The sequence below is a fragment of the Lates calcarifer genome, linkage group LG17, assembly GCF_001640805.2.
Source record: "Lates calcarifer isolate ASB-BC8 linkage group LG17, TLL_Latcal_v3, whole genome shotgun sequence".
NCBI lineage: Eukaryota > Metazoa > Chordata > Actinopteri > Centropomidae > Lates > Lates calcarifer.
Genome location: NC_066849.1, coordinates 14,681,234 through 14,694,777, shown reverse-complemented (window position 1 = coordinate 14,694,777; position 13,544 = coordinate 14,681,234). Strand labels below are relative to the sequence as shown.

Sequence of the window (13,544 nt, the reverse complement as noted above, 5' to 3'; positions counted from 1 at the left end):
TTCCTTTGTCATAATCAAAGGAATATTGCACAGGGAAAGTATTCAGCGGTGTCAGGCGAGTGTTCCCACAGTGGAGGGCAGAAATATTTGGTCCGTGTTATGAATTGCAAAAGGCGTGGAAAAGGCTGCAGCTGCACTGCCAGCAGATCAGATCAGTGCCCATCCCTCACACTCACACTGTACTTATAAACTTAGCCACTTAGACATCAATGTGAAGAAGTGACTGCCCGAGAGGAGTGCCCATTTTAATACCTGTAGGTTAATTCCTCCCAGCTTTCATTGGATTGAATTAAACCAAGCTATGGCATAAAGGTAATAAGATTATTGTGTTGCTGGCAGGATTACTGGCTGACACGCTATGTACACAGGAACAGCAGTGGTCAGAGAGGTTGCATTGTTTATGCACAAATCTCTTTGGGAAGCATAGCCTCCACATTCACATTAGCCTCTTTTTCACACAGGAAAGAGGATTAGTTTGCATCACAAACATGAAATGAAACCTCCCAACAGGGTTATTTTAGCCTTTCTACTTATGTCCTTTTTTCATAATGTTTCTTGTTAATGAAACTGTTTAATGTACAGCTGTATTCTATAATGGTGCACACTAAGAACAGCAACAACTTTTAGCAATGCCAGCACAGCTTTTGTTTCTCGTGCAGCACAGACACTGGGTCAGCAAATACACCTCACACTACCCACCCCATCACCCCCCGCCCCAAAGCTAAAGCCATCCAGTTTGCTAAGGGGCAAAGCTTTAGCAGAGCCAAACCCATTAGTTCCAACCTCGTATTAACCGAGTCCAACATTAATTACCTCCACTGTTTCACTGCAGAGAGCAGGTAGCAACGAAAAAAAGAAAGTAAAAAAATAAAAGGCTTCAAAGAGATTTAATTGTACTGTACATGTTGTAACTAGAGCATGGAGTCTCGACATCCCAGCCAGCCATGACAAGCAGCCCTCTCGAGTGAGTGGTGTAGACAAGATACAGTTGTTAGTTGACATGCTTAAGGAATGTGCTTGGATTACAGCAGATGCCTCCTTGATTTATTGGTTGTAGTCACGAGCCCCTTTATCTTAAATCATGCTGCCGAAGAGTGATTCATTTTCATTTTATTTCTGTCTGGATTCTAAACTCCCCACCCATAGAGACTTGGATCTTATCGTTATCATCTTTCATACTTTGGAAATGAGAAACCTATAAAGGGCCCCACAGTTTCTTGGGAATCTTCTGGATGTTTGCCAAGCAACCCTGACCCAGATGTTTAAAAAGAAACAATGATAATAATTTACACACTATGTCGACACACATTCATTTCCTTTAGACAGCGCTGGAGCATTACATGCTGTAGTGTGTAAACTTAACCAGAAATTTGCAAGGGTATTTGGTTTTCTTTCTCTCTCTTTTTTTTCTTTCTTTTTTTTTGGTGACTATTGCTTTCACCTCTGTGAGTCTTCTCAGTGAGTCATGAAAAAACAAGGGTTATAGCAATAAAAGGGTATTGGTGCAGAATAGAGACAGACATTTCTCCCAGCCAGCTAAATGCTAGTGCTGAAAGGACACTAAGCACAGGTTATCTCTCAACCGCTGTGACAGGCCGTGCAGCCGAGAATTTCACTGCGTTGAGTAAAAGGATTCAGGTAGGGGAGGAGGGACGAGAAAAGAGGAGGCTGAGGTGAAGCCAGCCAGCCACATCTGCCTTCAGCTCAATGTCAAAACAGCCAGTCAGCTGTGTACACCGCCTGCATCACCTGGCTCGTGCACGCGCTTGTTTGTGTTTATGTAGTTCTATAGCTCCCACCAGGAGGGAGCACACAGAGTCATCTCCTCTGGTCAATAGAGCCTAATTCGCCACAGGTAGCAGCCAGCCTCAAAGACGATTTCCCTTCAGCTCAACTGTGCTGAAGCCTCTCATCCAGACCGTGGGGCCTATGGTGCTAGCAGCAGTACTGTGTGTGTGTGTGTGTTGTGGTGTAAAGGGGGGTGGGGTGGGGGCGATCAGCTAGACCCATTTTCCAATGGAGGCAATAGATATGGAAGTGTTGCTGCCTTAGGCCTGGCTGCCTCTTTTCCAGTCCACCAGAAGACAGAAACTGTCTTCTCCTTCTCCAACTTGGCCCCATTGTTTCTGAATTTTCCTGTCATCATTTTCTTTGTGTACATCTATTCCCCCGCCCCCAACCCCCCCTCCATTTCCCTTGTCCTGCCTCTGACTGCTTCGTCTCTTTTTACTCTCTCTGTCACTGTGTCTCCTCGACGTTTTCACTAGCTGTTGTACTACCGAGAACGACTGTGCTCAGCTCGAGTCAGTGTGACAGCACCTCTTCACATTCTCTGCATGCTCTACAGGCAGCCTAATGGAGGAAATCAAAGTACTCAGATGTGATTAGATTCAGTATGTGCATTGCATTCCAATCAGATCCCCTTTGATTGATATAGCGTTTCCTTTTAAATTCAACCAACAATCTTGTTTGGTTTTTTGGGGGGTCGGGGGGTGATGGGGGTGCTGGTGGGGGTGGGTGGGGGGATGTTATGCTTTCTTTTTGTACTTGGAGGTGTGCAGTAGATTTATATCAAATAGTTAATGTTTATCAACATTTCATCCATGAGACTCCCTTATGTTCCACTTTTATGATATGTAATTACAGTGCTGCTCACACTTTTCTGTTGTATCACATGAAAAATGTCTTCGTAGTTTCTCCTTAGTGGCTCATGTTAAATGTAAGGAGTGCACTATTTTCTCCCTTCTCGGGACTGAAACATATTGTTTTTGCCCGGGGCATTGCATGAGTTACTGCACACCTGCTTTATCAGGGTATGAGTTGTAGGGAGAAACAACTGTAAAAATGAAGGTTCAGGCACCATGGCTACACGTACAGGTTCTGTGTTGCTCTAGTGAAATTTAATCAGCCGTGCCACAAAATCTCCCAGGCAAGAATGATTGCCAGGCAGGAGGATGTTACTGTAATTATTGTCTTGTTCGCTGCAGACTGAGTGCCTTGGATAAGCCATAGTCAACGGGAAGGCAAATACGCTTGTTGCACAAAGCACTTAGCAGCAATTTACACAACAGGATACTTAGATGTATAAGCATTACAGTGTTGAATATGTTGAGGAAAAAAAATTAGGGAATGTTACTTACAGGGCGCACCATTGAGGTTTTGTGGTACATGAGGGCAAATGCCCACCAGAAGGTCAAGGTTTGAATATCTGCCAAAGTATTCTTACCAAAATACAGGTACTTGATATAATCTACATTATGTGCCCCAGGGGTGCCACACTAATGAGCTGACCTTACACTGCAACCGCAGGCCAGACCATTTAGTTCTTATTTTTATCCCCAGCACTGCATCATGTTTTCACAAAGCCTGATAAATATGTGTCCCAGTGAGAATCAAACTCCATCCATCATAGAAGAGATAATGATTTTCCCATCGGGGATTTTCCCATCTGCCCACCATCACATAATACTGCTCCAACCCAAATATAATGCCTCTCTACACTTTCTCTCTCTCTCTCTCTTCACAGCTCCACCACTGTCAGAAGTCACCACGTCCCCTCAGCCTCAGAGAACCACAACCACCACCACAACAACCACAGTGCACCGGGGTGTGGCCAACACTACAACCACAACAGGGCTCAAGGAGGGCAGCAGGGGAGCGCCCAAGCCGCCCCCTGTGATTCCACAGACTACTTCCCCTCCACCCCTGGAGTCCTTCCCTTTACCTGAGCGCTTCTGCGAGGCCACCGAGCAAAGAGACATAATGTGGCCTCAGACCCAGAGGGGCATGCTCGTGGAGCGACCTTGCCCCAAGGGAACACGAGGTAAACAGGGTTCCTTCTCACCTCAGGGCTGCACGCGCACGCTGCTTTCAATATGACCCAGAGCGTCGCAGAGAGAACATCCCCTGAGTTTGTTAGATCTGTCTGATATCCTTGCATGCAATAATCTTTTTTATCTGTAACAAGTGCTAGTTTCAGTGGGTGCAGAGGGAATCAGTGAAGACACTTTGTAATGGTGTTAGATTTTAACTGTGACATTCCAGGCTGAAACATGATTAAGCAATCTGTAACGGCTGTGTTGCAGGGGAGCAGGCTCAGCTGTTTTTCTGGGAGCTTTGCGTGGAGACATGCATCCCTCATTTGATTGTGTGTGAAATAAGGGCTAATTAGGATGGGGAAAAAATTGTTACCACATTGTAGCAAAAAACAGGCTCGACAAGCTGTTGAAAACCTTTTCAGAAAATTACTTTGCAGAAATGAAACTGGTGACTCTACATGTTTGGAGTTGACTGGATGCAACAATTTTAGTTTAATTTGTCCTCTGACGGCATTCGAACAAACTTACCAATCTAAAATGGTGAAAAAAACGACAAAATATCAGTCAGCGCTGATATTTCTGTGTGCACGCACAAGCAGACTCTGTGTGCTATTTGTGTAACGTTAATGAATTTGCATGTTTGTACTTTTGTTGTTTGTGTGCAGTTTCTTCTTTTTATCTCTGTCCTTGTCCTTTGTCGCCCTATAAAGGACTTCATGGAAAATAAATTTGATTTGACTTGATTGAACTTGACTACTTTGTTCTTGTTTTCCCTGTCAGGCACAGCCTCTTATTTATGTGTCCTTTCCACTGGGAGGTGGCACCCAAAGGGCCCTGATCTCAGCAACTGTACCTCCCACTGGGTCAACCAAGTAGCCCAGAAGGTTTGTATGAGCCCTGCCTCGCTGTTTTCCTTCTAAGTGGAATGTGTTTCTTAAAAACATAGCAGGGTTAGACAAAATAATGGGAACACGTCCTTGTAAAGGCCTTCATCGCTGAGGTAATTTAATCACTGTAAGATGGCAGTAAATCTGGGTCAGATTAGCTTGAAAGCTGTGTTTGTCTGCTATAAAAGAGGTCTGGAAAAGAGGACTTTGATAAGTATTTTTCACAAACTAAAAAAACTGAATGCTTGCATCTGTATTTAAATTGCAGGTGCATCAGTCAAAAGAATTGCAAGATTATATGTTAAGGGTAACTATAACACACAGTCTGCATCTAAAAAGAGATGTAGCACAGACAGATATAGTAAATGGACTGCTTTTGTATAATGCTTTTACAGTTTCTTAAAGCCTTTTACAATACACCCACACACATACACATTCACACACTGATGGCACAGCATCAGGAGCTGTTAGGGGTTCAGTGTCTTGAAGGACACGTCAACATGTTCTCTAGAGGAGTCAGGGATATAAAAGGTATATACTGTACATTTGTAGTGTCACATGTAATGATATTTTGCCTTTAATATGCCCCCACCTTGTAGAAATTATTGCATTTGCCTCCATGTGCCTTTCATGTGAGATGTCAATATTTTCTTCACCCTGTGTATAATGTGTGTCATAGATCTAAGAGCAGATATAGCAAGCAGCTCACTGCGTACTTTTTTCTTTAACTTTTACCACACAGTAAAAAAACTGCTACCATGGCAACTTCTCCGGCGTTGAAGAAAACATTAAACCCCCTTTTCATAACTGGCATTTCAAGGACTTATTCAAGTGTGATTTGATGTCAGAAACAGGGCTGCAAAGAGGCATCCAAGTCTGTCGTCTTGCATTCTTGTGAACATTATTCACTCTCTCTCCCCCCCACAGATCCGCAGCGGTGAAAATGCAGCTAACTTGGCCAACGAGTTGGCCAGGCACACCAAAGGCCCCATCTTTGCCGGGGACGTCAGCTCCTCGGTGCGCCTGATGGAGCAGCTGGTGGACATCCTGGATGCTCAGCTGCAGGAGCTCAGGCCCAGCGAGAAGGATTCTGCAGGACGGAGTTTCAACAAGGTAACCACTAAAAACTAAAAAAAAACTAAAACTAAAACTGTACCATATTAAGTTAAATTCCAACTCAATTTTCTTTGCAGTTCTCTCTTGGTGAATCATTCAACAGTCAAAGTTTACATGGCTTGGGGGCTTAACTGACAAGTTCATACTTTAAAATGACAAATGCAGAATTTTATTTTGCCCCCCAGAATAATGGAGTAATACAGTTTGTAGTTGTTATTATTTGTCACGTAGAGTCTGTCCCTTTCTCCCTTTCTTTTCAAAGTCAGGAAAGTTGTGAGACAGAACAAGAACAATAAAAATAGTTGCGTGATTTTAGACTCTGACAAGGAGCAGACATCTGTATTTATGGCAATACTTGTACATTTGTTGTAATGGCCATAATTTGGCTCTGCCAAGCCTAATACATCTGTGATGTGTCAGGAGGGTTTTAGAAGAAAATACAGCGTGTCGTAAATGTGAGCCAAAGCACTTTAACTCTTCAACCTTCAGGTTAGCAGGTCAGCAGCACAAGCAATGGGGACTGGCTGGAACCATCACTGAATAGAGAGTTTGTACATCCAGAGCAGAGTTAGGACCTTGTTTCTACAAATCCTTTACTCAAGCTCATGAACTTGTGCAAATTATGTCTCTATTTTTTATCTGTTCTTTTTCTTTTCTAATAAAAAAGCTTCAAAAACGAGAGCGGACATGCAGGGCATACATGAAGGTACTGGAGCAATGCTTCTGCCCAACTCTTCTTGCTGCCGCCCCCCTCCTCCTCTGTTCCTGTGCTACTGTATATGCCCCCAGCCCAAGTTCAGCAGCATGTACCCTCTGCACTGTCATGTACTCCCTCCTCCCTGTGCTTCCTGCCTTTTTTTTTTTTTTGTTGAGTAATTACCTTACACACAGACGCAATCGTACCCAAAGTGCTTTCTAAGTCAAAGAGAAGTCATCTCCAATTACTGAGGTGGCTTTTTTTTATGGATGTGTATATGTGTCTCTGTGTTTTTTCACCCCCTCTATGCGTTGACAGCAATGGTGTATTTTCTTTTTCATTCTGTTTTTCCCTTTTGTATGTTTTCTAAGTGTTTACTCAAGATTGCACGTCTGGATGCATAACACCACAACTCAAACAAACATCCTGTTCTTACATCCCCTTTCATTATTCATTTGCTGAAGGATTTGCTGCTTTGTTGCAATTTCTTTTCTTTTTTTATGAAAGCTACCTACTTTATAAAATGTCCCTGAATATTACATCTAACACAATTTACTGATTTAGTTAAAGCCCTTTTTTCAAGGACCATAACCTGACCTTCTATCCAATGCAATGTAAAAATTGTGGGTCTTGTTTCACAAGGACACAGGTTGTAGGTCAAAGAAGTCATTTATTTCATAAATTAAAGGTGCAAATCTTTAGCTCTATCTGGTTAATGGGGTTAGTGAGGCTAAATCATTTTTTCCTCTGTTTCATGGAATGCTATCAGGTTATGTTCACACATCAAAGTATTTTGGCCATATATATCTCTCTACCATTAGGGAGATCAGTGTCCTCCACCTGCCACCAAAGTCACCCCCCTCAATCCAGATCTCTCCTTCGGGAGGGTATTAAAATGGATCGAGCTAATTAGCCAGTCAACGGCCGTGAGCTCGTAAAAAGAAAAGAGGGGAAAGGGAGTAAAAAAAAAAAAAAAAACATGTATGTAGTCACACCACCCTTCTTAAAAAATGTTACATCGTCTTTTTTTTTTTTTTTAATGTCACAACATGTTGAATTTTTTAAAATCAGAGATAGCGACTGTGTTAGAGAGGTTTTGTCGATGCAGATGACAGCATTTATTTGACTAACAACAGCACAAGAGGGTCTGAGACACAGATCGTTGAGTCAGCGGTATCGGACATCTGCCATGCTTGACGCAACATCACATTAGCTAACCCGCTGCTTCTGCCCTTTCCACTAGCCGTCGCCAGCATTGATTACTTGTTAAGATACATTGATTTGATTATTTCCTGAAGAGAACCCAGAGTCATGACAGAAAATGTGAGGCAGGAAAAATGTTTACGTAAAGGATACAGTTCAACAAAAAAGTCAACATCACACAAAATATGTTTTGCTTAGTAGATATTTCCTCATCCTCTTTTAATATTTTTTGTTTGTTTGTTTTGTTTTGTTTTGTTTTTTTGCAGGGAGACTTAATGAATTAATGTACGGTGGAAGTATTTGCACTCAAGTACAAGTTGACTGCAGGTCAAAAGTAAAAGAGAAAGAAAGTTTCCACAGGCCGGATGCTGAACTTTGCAATTAGAAAATTTGGACAGCTTTTGGTACTTTGACTTTCATCAGGCCATCTCTTAATATCCTGTTATCGGACAGACCTGATAGGCTCAATACACCGTGACCCTATGCGTCTGCCCTGATGCAGTGTCCTTGAAAAAGAAACTGAATCCACACCATCTCCAATCCCCATCCCCTGTTCGACTCTCCCTCTGCAGTTTCTTTTTCATGATCAATACAGTTTAAAAAATTATTTCTTTCTCATCCAGTGAATATCTCTGTTTAATTGTTCTTTTCATCTGCACATTAATTTTTTTTTTCTCACCATGTTCATTCTAACCCTGGCAGATGTGATGCTTCAAGCACAGCATTTCATTTCAGCGTCTGCATGTCACTGTTTATGCTTGGAAAGAAATTATTTTTTTCAGACTTACTCAAGTATCTTTTTGTTTGTGTGTGTGTATTTTTTTTTGGTTTGGTCACAGGCCATTGTGGACACAGTCAATAACCTTCTGCGACCAGAGGCCTTGAAGTCCTGGCAGGACATGAACAGCACAGAACAAACACATGCCGCCACCATGTTACTGGATACTCTGGAGGAAGGGGCCTTCGTCCTCGCCGACAACCTCATGGAACCTGCCTTTGTCAAAGTTCCTGCAGACAATATAAGTAAGTAAAGCAGTGAGTTTGTGGTGAGCAAATGACAAAGCGCTCTCAACTGATGCAAGCTCAGTTAATTTGATTACTTTCAATTCATTGAGAGAGTAACTCTTGTGATAGGAAAACAAGGCTGCCACATAAAAAAGGACTTTGTTTTCATAATAAGCGTTTAAACCTCAGGGGAACAGAAAAAACAACGCATATTAGGTTTAACGAGTCGCTTACTGACAAAGTGATGAATATCAGACAATTAAATAGACTGGATTCTCTGATTGCGCGCGCTTAGTTTATAAATGTATGTGTCTAGACCTTGTAACTCTATACATTAATGTGAACATTAGCCTGCTGTGGAGTCAGAAAAAGTACATTGTTTATCCATAGCCTCCTCTTCCTTCCCTCTTTTTCTTCAGCTGTTAGACCATATAAAGAACGCTTTTTCCTAGTTGTTGTTTTCTTTGCTCTGTTTTATTCCCATTACTAAGAGGCACAGTGGGATGAAATGATCACTTTGTGATTGACGTTTTTATTGTGCTGCTCACTGTCACTAAAATTTAGTGTTTGAGTCGTCGATGTGTCCTCTGGTCTCTGCAACATTTCAATTTGTCTAGAAATGTCAAGAAGAAAGCTTTGGCATCAGTATACTTCCACTATTTTGTTTTTCTATGCCCTTGAATCGAAGTCACGTAATGACCAATGTCTCATTCTCTTTTCCCTTCATCTCTTCTCCTTGAAACCCACCCGCTGCCTTCCTCTGCACCTGGCAGTCCTGGACGTGTATGTACTCAGCACGGATGGCCAGGTTCAGGATTTTAAGTTTCCACAATCCAGCCAGGATGGCATCTCAATCCAGCTCTCAGCCAACACCGTCAAGCTCAACAGTCGGAATGGTAAGCTCACCAAAAGAAAAGAGAGAAAGAGAAACGTGGTCAAGGTTACTCTGCGTGCTCTGAGATGATGATGAAGTGGTTGTGTGTTTGACTTCTGCTCCCATCTTCGTTTTGTTGAAAAGGTGAAAAGTCTGTCTGTATCAGTGCAGGAACACGACACGAAGGAGTTTATCTCAAAAACCCCAAGCCCTCTGAATTTCAACCAAAACACAAGAGGCCACATTTAAAAGCTTTCTCTTTCCTGTCTTTCACACATCTTTCACTCTTAATTTTAAATTCTTGTTGGTTGTTTAAATATTCTTAGTCTGTTTTTCATTCATGTTTTGTCACCACGTTTTTTTTTTTAATACATTTTCAAAATTGTTCTCTGTTTCTCACCTTGTGATGTCTGTCGCTCTACAGGAGTTGCCAAGCTGGTCTTCGTCCTCTACAAAAACCTGGGCCAGTTTCTCAGCACGGAAAACGCCACCATCAAGATGGCCAACGAGGCTTACGGCCGCAACGTGTCGGTGTCCGTCAACTCTGACATCATCGCTGCCTCAATCAACAAAGAGTCCAGCCGCGTATTCATTAATGACCCGGTGATTTTTACCCTGAAGCACGCTGATGTGAGTCTCCCTGCAGGAATGAATGGAGAGGTCATATTAAAAAACTCCAGGAGGGAACATCCAGAGTAGACAGAGATCTGCAATTTGAATTGTAAATGTCTGGCTAGGTCAGTCGGCAGTTTATTTAAGTCATTGAACATCAAATTAAAGGAGTCTTTAGAACCTAAGTGAATTCTTAATGAAAACTAATTCTTTAATCAACATTGGGATATAAATGATACCCATTTTCTTTTATAGTGGGGGAAATTAACTCCTAGATTAGCCGTACAATCTAGGATGAAATTACTGGAGCACCAATTATCTTTCGTCTTTTAAAGTTGTCACTAGAGTTCCCAGAGGGCCATGCGTGACTCCATTCTTTATCAGAGAAATTGTGCAATTCCAAAGACATGCCGTCAAACAATTATGCTTCTCTGTTATTAAGGCCTCATATACCCAACCATGCTTCGGTTGATTTGGCAAGCATGTGCCAAATGAGATACAACATATGAATTGCTTCATAAGAGCTGTGAAGTGAAAAATCCTCATCCATATCAGTGTGGAAAAATACTTTGTATGAGTAGGGGGTAAATGGCCTCTGTGTTCTACATGTACTTCAATTTCAGGCAGTCAATTATTTGGACACTTAACCATATCTCTTGTTATCTGCAGATGGAGAACTACTTCAACTCCAATTGCTCCTTCTGGAATTACTCTGAGAGGAGTATGATGGGCTACTGGTCCACCCAAGGCTGCAAACTCCTGGATTCCAATAAAACACACACCACCTGCTCCTGCAGTCATCTCACCAACTTTGCTATCCTCATGGCGCACCGCGAAATCTCAGTATGTTCACTCTGTAACGTCAATACTTTTACGCTTTCTTTCAAATTCACTTGTAGTATTTAAAATTTAAATATATGATTATATGATTTGATGAATGAAATGTCTCAACCCTTCCCCACGGACCTGATGTGCAAACATATTTGTGTTTTCCTGTTCAGAATCATATTTCATAATTTTGCTTTTTATCCTTTACCTCTCCCAGGATACTGGCCCACATGGTCCAGTTCTTACCATCATCACTCAGGTTGGGATCGCGGTGTCCCTTGTCTGCCTCTCCATCAGCATCTTCACCTTCTGCTTCTTCCGGGGCCTGCAGAGCGATCGCAACACCATCCACAAGAACTTGTGCATTAATCTTTTTATCGCCGAGTTAATATTCCTAATTGGTATCGATATGATAAAACCCAAGGTGAGCCCGAACGATTGCAACCTATTGATTTGGTTTTGATTAATTCCTTCTCACTTTATCTCCTCTCACCCCAAAACAAAACAGAAGACCCTTTCAGAGTGAAATTGATGAGACTTAAAACATTGTTTGTTTCTAACCTCCCCTGCTTGTCCCTGACATGACATGAGTGGGATGGCACCATTAATATAGATTACTAAGGGGCCATGTCTTCCCCTTGACAGGTCTTTTTTCCTCTTTCACTTAAAGCCACAGTTGCCATGGTTGAACCTGCATCTGTACCGATTTAAAACTTTTTTTCCCACCTACATTTTCACTGATATTTCTAGGAGAACAAAAAGATTCTTATGTGTACAGCCAGGACTCAAAGCTTCTATTTGTGCTATATGATTAAATCTGTTAACTCTAACCTTAAAATACAAGTGACATTTAAATTTCTACTTTGCTGATAAAAAGCTAAACCTGTGCACAGTTAGAGCCCATGTGGGTTGGCCCAATATGTGTTGCCTTGAATGCATGAGGCAGCAGCAGTGAATGTAAAAACAGAAGATATATGATATACAATTTACAATAAAAGTAATTGCTATGGAGATACTGCTTGTCACATTTTTACTACAAGCGAAACTGAACTGTGATCATGTTGTCCCTATCTGTTTTTGTTCTGGCTCAGATTGGATGCGCCATCATTGCGGGGATCCTTCACTTCTTCTTCCTGGCCTCCTTCTCCTGGATGTGTCTTGAGGGGGTCCAGCTGTACCTCATGCTGGTGGAGGTCTTCGAGAGCGAGTACTCACGGAAAAAGTACTACTACGTGTCCGGTTACCTCTTCCCGGCCATCGTGGTCGGTGTCTCCGCGGCTGTTGACTACGGGAGCTACGGGACAGACAAAGCGTAAGTGCCTCTCACCGAACGAATCCTTGGAAATAACACACTGTGTGGGCTTTACCTGCTGTGTCTGTATGCGGCAGCTTTTGAAAAGAAATCTACTCATCATTTCTGCCAGCACCTTAACGTGCGTCCCCGGAGACTACGCCAAAACATTTGAGCTCCTTTTGCCAGGGATGGGCAGCTGTTCAATTTTTTATGTCATTTGAAAGTGGCTGACAGACTCAACACTGTGGTTTCAGGGGGGGCGCAGCTACATTAATGCCTTTCTGCTCAAAGACCCTCCTGTGACCTCTTGTTTGTAAATGCTCCCTTAAAGAGAAGAGCACTGTTCAGAAAAAGCCTTTTACGTAGATTAATGGCTGTGTCTCAGCTAAGATCCAGCTATCAAGCGGGGCTACTTGGGGTCTTCCCTCTGTTTTGTACAACTGTATTAATCTTCAGCCTGTGAAAGGAGCATTTGAAAGTGCTCCAAGTTAAATATTAACTAGAAATTACGCACTCAGTGTCATTAGCCCAAGTAACAAAAAATGAATTTCTTTCCATTAATTTCAGGCCACAGGAGCATGAAGACAGCAATGATATTGTTTGTCTAGCATGTGCTTCCTCAATCTGAAGTGTGTGTTTCTTTGTCATAGGTGCTGGCTAAGTGTGGATAATCATTTCATATGGAGTTTTATAGGACCTGTCACCTTTATCATCATGGTAAGCTGTTTTATTTTTCTCTGAATACTGAGACTGACAGAGTGAGGAAGGGACAGAGAGGGTGAGATGAAACAGATGCCGAGGAGAGATAAAGGAAGCGAGATGGTTGAACTGAAGGAAAAGTCAGCAGGATTTTTTTTTTTTTCCACTCTCCTCAGTGATGACAGGTTAATTTTGTGGCAAAGACAGATTTCGAGGCTTTTCCTTCAATTCTCTCTGCCTCTCGCCAGCTGACAAGGATCAGCATTTGGTTGTGTACTTTTTATGTATTTACGCAACTCCCAAGAAGTCTCACACTGCAGACATTGCCAAATGGCCCTCAGGGTTACACTGTTTGTGATAAAGGGGGAGAAAAATAGATTAAAAATGGCCTCAAGGCTCAATTTTTCAGCACATACAGTAAGATGGCACTGTTAGATTTTACAGCTTCTTTTTTTTTTTTCTTCTTTTTTTTTTTACTTCTCTGCATCCGCTTCCTTGTGTGTTTGTCTGC

General features: G+C 42.1%; 1 protein-coding gene across 18 annotated transcripts in view; it reads left to right on the top strand.

Annotated features, from left to right (window-relative positions):
* adgrl2a (adhesion G protein-coupled receptor L2a) overlaps nt 1-13,544 on the top strand; it is a 95,257-nt gene that overhangs the window by 66,985 nt on the left and 14,728 nt on the right. For 15 of the 18 annotated variants that reach the window (XM_051077138.1, XM_051077128.1, XM_018673165.2 and 12 more), the window contains 11 exons: nt 3,527-3,823; nt 4,599-4,702; nt 5,633-5,818; nt 6,489-6,527; nt 8,561-8,744; nt 9,500-9,622; nt 10,025-10,230; nt 10,882-11,055; nt 11,258-11,464; nt 12,132-12,352; nt 12,985-13,051. In XM_051077138.1, the coding sequence (XP_050933095.1) occupies nt 3,527-3,823; nt 4,599-4,702; nt 5,633-5,818; nt 6,489-6,527; nt 8,561-8,744; nt 9,500-9,622; nt 10,025-10,230; nt 10,882-11,055; nt 11,258-11,464; nt 12,132-12,352; nt 12,985-13,051 (1,808 nt within the window). The remainder of the gene's footprint in view (nt 1-3,526; nt 3,824-4,598; nt 4,703-5,632; nt 5,819-6,488; nt 6,528-8,560; nt 8,745-9,499; nt 9,623-10,024; nt 10,231-10,881; nt 11,056-11,257; nt 11,465-12,131; nt 12,353-12,984; nt 13,052-13,544) is intronic. The other 3 variants (XM_051077127.1, XM_051077126.1, XM_018673167.2) reach the window with 1 other exon arrangement.